This window comes from Eleutherodactylus coqui, chromosome 7 (genome assembly GCF_035609145.1).
Source record: "Eleutherodactylus coqui strain aEleCoq1 chromosome 7, aEleCoq1.hap1, whole genome shotgun sequence".
NCBI classification, from domain to species: domain Eukaryota; kingdom Metazoa; phylum Chordata; class Amphibia; order Anura; family Eleutherodactylidae; genus Eleutherodactylus; species Eleutherodactylus coqui.
In genome coordinates this window covers 84,379,993-84,391,348 of record NC_089843.1, presented here as the reverse complement: position 1 = coordinate 84,391,348, position 11,356 = coordinate 84,379,993, and the positions used below count along the sequence as shown (strand labels likewise).

Here is an 11,356-nt window from a genome sequence, read left to right as displayed (position 1 = left end):
GTGGTACAATTTGACAGAATATAAAAGGGATTGCCTAAGATTAGAAAAACATGGCTGCAATCCTCCAGAAATAACGCACTGTTGTCCCTGGGTGGTGTCAAATATTACAGCTCAGATATATTCACTGAGCAACAAGGTTCCATTAGTCAGGGGTTTTTAGCCACTCAGCTGCTCTTACCAGCTGCTCCCAAAACCACCCAGAGCAGGGCAAGAGGTGAAGTAAACACAAACTTTGCAGGAAAGCTCTCAGCCAAGCAGGAGTCAAAAGGGCAGCTCAATGCTAATGATTAAAATTCCCTTGCATTTCAGATGGTGTTTCCATATTTTTGTCTACCCCTGTATATAAGGCGGTTTTTTGAAGAGGCACTGATTATTTTATTTACTTTTGCAACACCTGACACTTCACAATGTGACAGTACATTGCAACAATGCAATCTCTAAGTATAGGATAACCAGTAAAATGATCTCTGGAGAGAGTCTGCCATGGAGATGGTTAATTTCTTGTTGACAGAAGAGCATCGGTACATCTCCGATACCTTAAACTCGCCATTATCCTCCATCATGGACTTTGCCGCTTCCTGCTGTGCATGGTGTATAAGCATTTGTCCAATTGTTCGCTCCATGTGCTGCCGGATGCCATTATTTGCATCTGTCAAATCTAATAGCAGCTGCTGCTGAGAATCACTGCGTGCGCGCCAGGTCTCTTCTTCCAGCTTGTTTTCCTCTTCTAAGATGTGAGCTTCCTATTAAAACAAATTACAAGAACACACCATATATACTGCGGAGCATTGCTACCATAAATATATACCTTCCTCTATCTAGCTGTACACATAATTACAGACTCCTCATGGGCTGGTTGGATAAGTTGCCCATCTATTTGCAGAAATGCCAATAGACCAATCATTTTTAAAACCTTATAAGCGTTGTTCATACAACCATTGTTTAAAGGTTTCTTCCAAAAACAGTGCCGTACCTGTTCATGGGTGGTGTCTGGTATTGCAGCTCAGTCTCATTCACTTCAATGGAGTTCAGTTGCAATACTAGACAGAACTTCTGGACAGCAAATATTTGGTACAACCCCTTTAATTGAAAATTTTCCAAAGGCATTGTGTTAAAGTTTAAAGGGGCTTTTACTAATGATGACTTATACTCAGGTTAGGGCATAAAAAAGCTGATTAGTGGTGGTCCGTCCCTTGGGATTCTTGACGATTAGCTAATATTTGGGCCTGCTGTCAATGGGGATAGTGCTGGATGCAGATAGCTCTGTCAATATTGCAATGGCCTGGGTTGGTACTACAGGCACAGCTCCCATTGAGGCTGTATTTACTTGCGCAAGTTTCACGCGGAAATTCTGTGTGTTGTGAGACACACAGAACACGCATGTGAATAATCCCTATTACGGGTTAATTTACATGAGCGATTTGTGCTTGCACTGGTGGTGCAAGACCGAAAAGTTGAAGCATGTCTAATTTGCTTGGAGATTCCACTGTGAGAATCATCCATTATTTCCTAAGGGTGCGTGAAAATAAATTGCATCACAAATGTCATTCGAGATGCATGCCAATGCCATGCGTTTTTCCCATTTCAGCTATTGGAAAAACATGCGTGTGAAAAATCTGCTTGTAAATTGCATTGTACTATGGTGCGAATTGCAGGTTTTTAACACAGAAGCCTGAAAATAACAGGTTTACAAGGGAGATATAGGTCCAAGTTTCTTGGATTTATATTGGCCTCACCCATGTAAATACAGCCTTAATCCAATGAGAGCTGTGCCTGTAATACAACAGTGGGCTGCTACAATATGGACAGCGCTATTGGTTTCCAGTGCTGTCTTACTGACAGCAGGCCCAGTAATCAGATGATTAGTGGGAATCCCAAGAATAGTAAAAGTCCCAGACAATCCATTTAATGCTTAGGTACTGTGGGCCCCTTCTCACTATGGGCCCTCGAGTGCAGCCCTAAATCACAAATGGATAGTGCATTGCAACACTTACTTTGACATTTGTGTTTTACTATAGGATTCCATGGTAGTCTATGGAGTTATTATGGTATATGCGCAAATGTTCAAATGTCATGGGAAATAAAAAAGTTATTCCATTTACTAGTGATGAGTGAACTTTTTAAACTTTCATCTGATTTGCTAAATTTGGGCAAAAAGTTTGGTTTGGTCCGAATTAGTTTGAACCAAACCCAAACTTCACCATTACCCCTAAAATTGGTTAGAACAAAAGAAGAAATAAGAAAACCTGAGGTTTGGCTTTGTGCCATACCAAACTTTTAGCAAAGTTCGACCAAAACTTTTTCGGCTTGCTCAACACTACCACTTACGAATAGCAAGTTTTCTATCATCGTAATGTGTTTTTACATAATAACATAGTATGCTGGGCTGAAAGACGACAATGTCGATCTACTTCAGCCTGTTTCTGTTGATCCAGAGGAAGGCAAAAAAACCCCACAAATGATGCGGAAGCCAATTTAGCCCATCTGGGGGAAAAAATTCCTTCTCGACTCCATAATGGCAGTCAGAATGATCCCTGGATCTTTTTCTAATTTCCAAATGACACAATATGTGTGCAAACTTTATAAGAAACCAGGAAACCCTTCTAAATGTCAAATCCATTTCTATTTTATCAGGGTTTGTGTCTGTAAAATGATGATGGCGGTGTGCAGTAAGCTCTACTAGAGTAGCATTAGATTCATGCACAACAGTACTATAGCAGAAAATGTAGAGACTTCATTCCCTCCTAGATGTCGTATCTCCTACAGCTGCCACAATGTGAAGAAGTAGTGAAGAATACAATGAGCATTATTGTGTGTTTTATGTATATGATTGATGTTGCAAATGATGAAGATTGGGGAAGTGCAGGACGTAGAATGTATCCCACCACAAGCCCTGGGTGGCAAGCACCACTACTGTGGCCACTGCACCTGTTCCGACTATCACTGCGGCGCTCTTCTATATTCTGGACATTGCTGCTATCTGGATATAGGAGACGATACAGAACCCGGCACTGAACAGTAACATCTGCAATTACCATCTCTTTCTGAGTCTGCCACTGCTCCTCATCCTGTAAATGCCATTTGCATTTCTCCAGGGCATGCTGCTCTTTTAACTCCTGGACAATGACAATCTTCCTCGACATTCTCATTTGGGTCAGGGTTGCCATGGCGATGTTTCGCAGAGCGAGTGTGCGCAGGACGGATCTCAGCAAGAACTTGTGCTTTTGAAGAGCAAATTTATTGGAACTGAAAGAACATAAATAGGAGAATAGCTCAAGCTTTTACCCCGAGGATATCATTTTTTTTTTTAGATGTATACAAAGAAGTACGCAATGTACAAACGTATGCTAGATGTACGCAAAAGCATGAAATAAAGGTCACCTGAACTTCAATGGCGTTGGGCTGAGTTGGGACTTTTGGCTAATTTCTATGGTTTGTCTATCTTTTCAATGCAATAGAGCATTTTCTGCACTACAGATATTTGGTTTTGGGGAATGGCTCTACACAATGCTTCCATAATAGGTCACTCTAGGGATTAGATCACAATTTTTATATCACATTCCATATGAATCTTTGAAAATAAGAAAACTCCAAAAAGAAAAACTACGGAGACTGAATATGGATTATATGTGAATCGGAATGGGGCACTCAGACCCTGTACAAGAAGTCATGACCCCTAATAAAATATGTAGTTATATATATATTATGAGGGTGATATCAAGGTTTGTGTAGGAACATAAAACAATTATAGTTGGCAGTAAACGGTCGTCAGCCTTATAAGCATTTTAAAACACTTGCAAGAAAAATGATACTCAAGATTTTAAAAAAGATGCACCCAGAAAGAGTTGTTGGAATCAGAATAAACTTTCTCTGTGTGATTGTAACATTGATATAAGTAAGCTATTACAATATCAGGGCAAAAGGATCATTTATTGCAGAAAACTGACCACTTTGAAAGGCTCTAGTACCCTGTTATACTACCTCTAGATTGGATACAAGATGTGATACGGGTGGACATGGAGGCTCTAGTACCCTCTTATACCACCTCTAGATACAGGCAGGCATGGAGGGTCTGGTACTCTGTTGTACTGCTTCTAGCTTGGATACAAGATGTGATACGGACAGACATGGAGGCTCTAGTACCCTGTTGGGTCGCTTCTAGCTTGGATACAAGATGTGATACGGGTGAGAATGGAGGACATAGCACCCTGTTGGGTTGCCTCTAGCTTGAATACAAGATGTAATACGGGCGGGCATGGAGGCTCTAGTACCCTGTTGTACCACCTCTAGCTTGGATACAAGATGTGATACGGGCAGGCATGGAGGCTCTAGTACCCTGTTGTACCACCTCTAGCTTGGATACAAGATGTGATACAGGCGGGCATGGAGGCTCTAGTACCCTGTTGTACCACCTCTAGCTTGGATATAATATATGATACAGGCAGGCATGGAGGCTTTAGTACCCTGTTGTCCCGCTTCTAGCTTGGATACAAGATGTTATATGGGTGGCATGGAGGTTCTAGTACCCTGTTGTACCGCCTCTAGCTTGGATGCAAAATGTGATACAGGCTGGCATGGAGGCTCTAGTACCCTGTTTAATCACCTCTAGCTTGAATGCAAGATGTGATACAGGCGGACATGAAGGCTCTAGTACCCTGCTGTACCGCCTTTAGCTTGGATACAAGATGTGATACGGGTGGGCAAGGAGGCTGTAGTACCCTATTGTACTGCCTCTAGCTTGGAAACATGATGAGATGCAGTTTGGCATCGATGCATACAAGTTCCTTGGGTTGTTCTGCAGCACATTTGCCCACATATGTTACAACTGGGCCTCTAGATCCTGCACACTGGTAGACTGCCAAAGTTGGCGACCCAGCCATTTCCATGAAAGCTTGATCGGTGATAAATCTGCAGACCAGAAAAGCCAAGGGAGTGTGCTAACTTGGCGGAGGCAGCTATGTGTGGATGATTATTATCCTACTTTCATGGCAGGGCTTCCAGCAGGCATGAAGAGAAAACACATGGCCATATTTCTGGTACATATCACTGAGCTGTTAGTGTCCATCAATCTCTGCTAGGAGTGACTTGTTCATGACACCACTGCACATGAAGGTGATGGTGTTGAGGTGACACCAAATTTCCTTCTGTTAAGCACCTGGGAGTGGTCCGGGCAGAGACAGGGTTCTCTCATTCCCAGAAGAGTGGTCAATAGAGATGAGCGAGCACCAAAATCCTCGGGTGCTCGTTACTCGGGACGAAATTTTCGCGATGCTCGAGGGTTCGTTTCGAATAACGAACCCCATTGAAGTCAATGGGCAACCCGAGCATTTTTGTATATCGCCGATGCTCGCGAAGGTTTCCATTTGTGAAAATCTGGGCAATTCAAGAAAGTGATGGGAACGACACAGCAACGGATAGGGCAGGCGAGGGGCTACATGTTGGGCTGCATCTCAAGTTCACAGGTCCCACTATTAAGCCACAATAGCGGCAAGAGTGCCCCCCCCCTCCCAACAATTTTTACTTCTGAAAAGCCCTCATTAGCAATGCATACCTTAGCTAAGCACCACACTACCTCCAACAAAGCACAATCACTGCCTGCATGACACTCCGCTGCCACTTCTCCTGGTTTACATGCTGCCCAACACCCCCCCCCCCCGCACGACCCAGTGTCCACAGCGCACACCAAAGTGTCCCTGCACAGCCTTCAGCTGCCCTCATGCCACGCCACCCTCATGTCTATTTATAAGTGCGTCTGCCATGAGCAGGAACCGCAGGCACACACTGCAGAGGGTTGGCACGGCTAGGCAGCGACCCTCTTTAAAAGGGGCAGGACGATAGCCCACAATGCTGTACAGAAGCAGTGAGAAATATAATCCTGTGCCACCGCCATCAGGAGCTGCACACGTGGGCATAGCAATGGGGAACCTATGTGCCACACACTATTCATTCTGTCAAGGTGTCTACATGCCCCAGTCAGACCGCGGTTTTTTATAAATAGTCACAGGCAGGTACAACTCCGCAATGGGAATTCCGTGTGCACACACAGCATGGGTGGCTCCCTGGAACCCACCGGCTGTACATAAATGTATCCCATTGCAGTGCCCTGGACAGCAGAGCTAACGTCAGATTAAATGCAGGTGGGCTTCGGCCCACACTGCATGCCCCAGTCAGACTGGGGTTTTTTTATAAGTAGACACAGGCAGGTACAACTCCCTATTGTGAAGTCCGTGTGGACGAACAGCATGGGTGGCTCCCTGGAACCCACCGGCGGTACATAAATATATCCCATTGCAGTGCCCTGGACAGCAAAGCTAATGTCAGGCTTAATGCAGGTGGGCTTCGGCCCACACTGCATGCCCCAGTCAGACTGGGGTTCTTTAGAAGTGGACACATGCAGTTACAACTCCGTGTGGACCGACAGCATGGGTGGGTGCCAGGAAGCCACCGGCGGTACATAAATATATCCCATTGCAGCGCCCAGCACAGCTGATGTAACGTCAGCTTTAATGCAGGTGGGCAAAAAATTAATTGGATTACACTGTAGGCGAGGGGCCAAAAAAATTGGTGTACCAACAGTACTAATGTACCTCAGAAAAATTGCCCAAGCCCAACCAAGAGGGCAGGTGGAACCCATTAATCGCTTTGGTTAATGTGGCTTAATTTGTAACTAGGCCTGGAGGCAGCCCAGTTAAAATAAAAATTGGTTCAGGTGCAAGTTTCAACGCTTTAATGAGCATTGAAACGTATAAAAATGGTTTACAAAAATTATATGACTGAGCCTTGTGGGCCTAAGAAAAATTGCCCGTTCGGCGTGATTACGTCAGGTTTCAGGAGGAGTAGCAGGAGGAGGAGGATGAATAGAATACACAGATTGATGAAGCTAAAAGGTCCCCATTTTTTGATGGTGATAGAGAACGATGCTTCCATCTACGGGTGCAGCCTACGTATTGTTTAGGTATCGCTGCTGTCTACTGGTGGAGAAGAGAAGTCTGGGGAAATCCAGGCTTTGTTCATCTTGATGAGTGTAAGCCTGTCGGCACTGTTGGTTGACAGGCGGGTACGCTTATCCGTGATGATTCCCCCAGCCGCACTAAACACCCTCTCTGACAAGACGCTAGCCGCAGGACAAGCAAGCACCTCCAGGGCATACAGCGCGAGTTCAGGCCACGTGTCCAGCTTCGACACCCAGTAGTTGTAGAGGGCAGAGGCGTCACCGAGGACGGTCGTGCGATCGGCTACGTACTCCCTCACCATCCTTTTACAGTGCTCCCGCCGACTCAGCCTTGACTGGGGAGCGGTGACACAGTCTTGCTGGGGAGCCATAAAGCTGGCAAAGGCCTTGGAGAGTGTTCCCCTGCCTGCGCTGTACATGCTGCCTGATCTCCGCGCCTCCCCTGCTACCTGGCCCTCGGAACTGCGCCTTCTGCCACTAGCGCTGTCGGATGGGAATGTTACCATCAGTTTGTCCGCCAGGGTCCTGTGGTATAGCATCACTCATGAACCCCTTTCCTCTTCAGGAATGAGAGTGGAAAGGTTCTCCTTATACCGTTGGTCGAGCAGGGTGTACACCCAGTAATCCGTAGTGGCCAGAATGTGTGTAACGCGAGGGTCACGAGAAAGGCATCCTAACATGAAGTCAGCCATGTGTGCCGGGGTACCTGTACGCAACACATGGCTGTCCTCACTACGAAGATCACTTTTAGGATCCTCCTCCTTCTCCTCAGGCCATACACGCTGAAAGGATGACAGGCAAGCAGCATGGGTATCCTCAGCAGTGGGCCAAGCTGTCTCTTCCCCCTCCTCCTCATCCTCCTCATGCTCCTCCTCCTCCTCCTCCTCAACGCGCTGAGATATAGACATGAGGGTGCTCTGACTATCCAGCGACATACTGTCTTCCCGTGCCTCCGTTTCCGAGCGCAAAGCATCTGCCTTTATGCTTTGCAGGGAACTTCTCAAGAGGCATAGCAGAGGAATGGTGACACTAATGATTGCAGCATCCCCGCTCACCATCTGGGTAGACTCCTCAAAGTTTCCAAGGACCTGGCAGATGGCTGCCAACCAGGCCCACTCTTCTGTAAAGAATTGAGGAGTCTGACTCCCACTACGCCGCCCATGTTGGAGTTGGTATTCCACTATAGCTCTATGCTGCTCATAGAGTCTGGCCAACATGTGGAGCGTAGAGTTCCACCGTGTGGGCACATCGCACAGCAGTCGGTGCACTGGCAGATTAAACCGATGTTGCAGGGTCCGCAGGGTGGCAGCGTCCGTCTTGGACTTGCGGAAATGTGCGCTGACCCGGCGCACCTTTCCGAGCAGGTCTGACAAGTGTGGGTAGAAAGCGCTGAACCACCAAATTAAAGACATGGGCTGGCATGGCACGTGCGTGAGGCTGCCGAGCTGCAGAGCCGCCACCAGGTTACGGCCGTTGTCGCACACGACCATGCCCGGTTGGAGGCTCAGAGGCGAAAGCCTGCGGTCGGTCTGCTCTGTCAGACCCTGCAGCAGTTCGTGGGCCGTGGGCCTTTTCTCTCTTAAGCTGAGTAGTTTCAGCACGGCCTGCTGAAGCTTGCTCACCGCTGTGCTGCCACGCCGCGCGACACTGACTGCTGGTGACGTACTGCTGCTGACACATCTTGATTGCGAGGTAGAGGTTGCGTAGGAGGAGGAGGGTGGTTTAGTGGAGGAAGCATACACCGCCGCAGATACCACCACCAAGCTGGGGCCCGCAATTCTGGGGGTGGGTAGGACGTGAGCGGTCCCAGGCTCTGACTCTGTCCCAGCCTCCACAAAATTCACCCAATGTGCCATTAGGGAGATATAGTGGCCCTGCCCGCCTGTGCTTGTCCACGTGTCCGTTGTTAAGTGGACCTTGGCAGTAACCGCGTTGGTGAGGGCGCGTACAATGTTGCGGGAGACGTGGTCGTGCAGGGCTGGGACGGCACATCGGGAAAAGTAGTGGCGACTGGGGACTGAGTAGCGCGGGGCCGCCGCCGCCATCATACCTTTGAAAGCCTCCGTTTCCACAACCCTATACGGCAGCATCTCCAGGCTGATCAATTTGGCTATGTGCACGTTTAACGCTTGAGCGTGCGGGTGCGTGGCGGCGTACTTGCGCTTGCGCTCCAACACTTGCACGAGCGACGGCTGGACGGTGCGCTGAGAGACATTGGTGGATGGGGCCGAGCACAGCGGAGGTGAGGGTGTGGGTGCAGGCCAGGAGACGGTAGTGCCTGTGTCCTGAGAGGGGGGTTGGGTCTCAGTGGCAGGTTGGGGCACAGGGGGAGAGGCAGCGGTGCAAACCGGAGGCGGCGAACGGCCTTCGTCCCACCTTGTGGGGTGCTTGTCATATGTCATATGTCTGCGCATGCTGGTGGTGGTGAGGCTGGTGGTGGTGGCTCCCCGGCTGATCTTGGCGCGACAAAGGTTGCACACCACTGTTCGTTGGTCGTCTGCACTCTCAGTGAAAAACTGCCAGACCTTAGAGCACCTTGGCCTCTGCAGGGTGGCATGGCGCGAGGGTGCGCTTTGGGAAACAGTTGGTGGATTATTCGGTCTGGCCCTGCCTCTACCCCTGGCCACCGCACTGCCTCTTCCAACCTGCCCTGCTGCTGCACTTGCCTCCCCCTCTGAAGACCTGTCCTCAGTAGGCGTAGCAAACCAGGTGGGGTCAGTCACCTCATCGTCCTGCTGCTCTTCCTCCGAATCCTCTGTGCGCTCCTCCCTCGGACTTACTCCAATTACTACTACCTGAGTGATAGACAACTGTGTCTCATCGTCATCGTCCTCCTCACCCACTGAAAGCTCTTGAGGCAGTTGCCGGAAGTCCCCAGCCTCATCCCCCGGACCCCGGGAACTTTCCAAAGGTTGGGCATCGGTCACGACAAACTCCTCCGGTGGGAGAGGAACCATTGCTGGCCTTTCTGGGCAGGGGCCCGGGAACAGTTCCTGGGAGTCTGCCTGCTCCTCAGAATGTGTCATTGTAATGGAGTGAGGAGGCTGGGAGGAAGGAGGAGCAGCAGCCAGAGGATTCAGAGTTGCAGCAGTGGACGGCGCAGAACTCTGGGTGGTCGATAGATTGCTGGATGCACTTTCTGCCATCCACGACAGGACCTGCTCACACTGCTCATTTTTTAATAAAAGGTCTACCGCGTGGACCCATTAATTGTGAGATGAATGTGGGGATGCCAGAAACGTGTCTCTCTCCTAATCCCGCAGCAGTCGGCTGCGATACACCTGGATCAGGAGCTCGGCCTGTGCCCACACCCTGACTTGGGCCTCTGCGTCCTCATCCGCGTCCACGTCCTCTAGGCCTTCCCCTACCCCTCAGCATGCTGTATTACCAGTAGTGCAGAAACAGAACGCTGTAATTAAATGTGCCGCTTATTGGCCTGTGGTTGGAGGCTGACTTCCCTTACGGAACGCACAGCAGAGCCAGGAAACAATTTTGCGCACGCCTGTAGTGAGACGTAGGTGCGTATGACTGAGCTAGTGGAATTCACAGCGCAGAAGCAGTCAAGTGGCCAAAGGCCAGTAGTAGGCCTTAAGTATTTTGCTTCTATTTTTTTTAAATGCTGAGCTGATACAGCAGACAGATACTGTAGGCAGCGTATAATATTATGTATACTGTTTCCCTCTGGCGGGATGACGGCGCTGATGTAACAGAGACAGCAGATCCAGGAAACAATTTTGCGCAAGCCTGCTGTAACGCTTAGCTGCGTATTAATTAGGACTACAACCCCCAGCAGATAGATACTGTAGGCAGCGTATAATATTATGTATACTGTTTCCCTCTGGCGGGATGACGGCGATCAATATTTTGGAAAAAGCCCACTGCGTATATAGCCTGAATATCTCTTTCCCTGCCTCACCAGTACTGGCCCTATACTCTGTACAATGACTGCAGACTGAGGACGCAATGCTCTGCACGGCCGATATACAAAAAAAAAAAATTGTGCAACACTGCAAAAAGCAGCCTCAACAGTACTGCACACAGTCAGATGTGGCCCTAAGAAGGACCATTGGGGTTCTTGAAGCCTAAAATCACTCCTAACACTCTCCCTATAGCAGCAGCACCAGCAGCAGCACTTTCCCTGAGCTATGTCAGAACGCATCTGTGGCGAGCCGCGGGAGGGGCCGATTTATATACTCGGGTGACACCTGATCTCCCCAGCCACTCACTGCAGGGGGGTGGTATAGGGCTTGAACGTCGCAGGGGGAAGTTGTAATGCCTTCCCTGTCTTTCTATTGGCCGGAAAAGCGCGCTAACGTCTCAGAGATGAAAGTGAAAGTAACCCGAACATCGCGTGGTACTCGTCACGAGTAACAAGCATCTCGAACACGCTAATACTCGAACGAG

At 48.8% G+C, this 11,356-nt stretch overlaps 1 protein-coding gene across 1 annotated transcript in view; it reads right to left on the bottom strand.

Moving 5' to 3' along the window:
* Window positions 1–11,356, bottom strand: part of EVC (EvC ciliary complex subunit 1) — an 86,053-nt gene that overhangs the window by 20,448 nt on the left and 54,249 nt on the right. The window contains exons 14-15 of the mRNA XM_066573294.1: window positions 3,036–3,246; window positions 537–743 (exon numbers count right to left, since the gene is read on the bottom strand). Coding sequence (XP_066429391.1) covers window positions 537–743; window positions 3,036–3,246 — 418 coding nt within the window. The remainder of the gene's footprint in view (window positions 1–536; window positions 744–3,035; window positions 3,247–11,356) is intronic.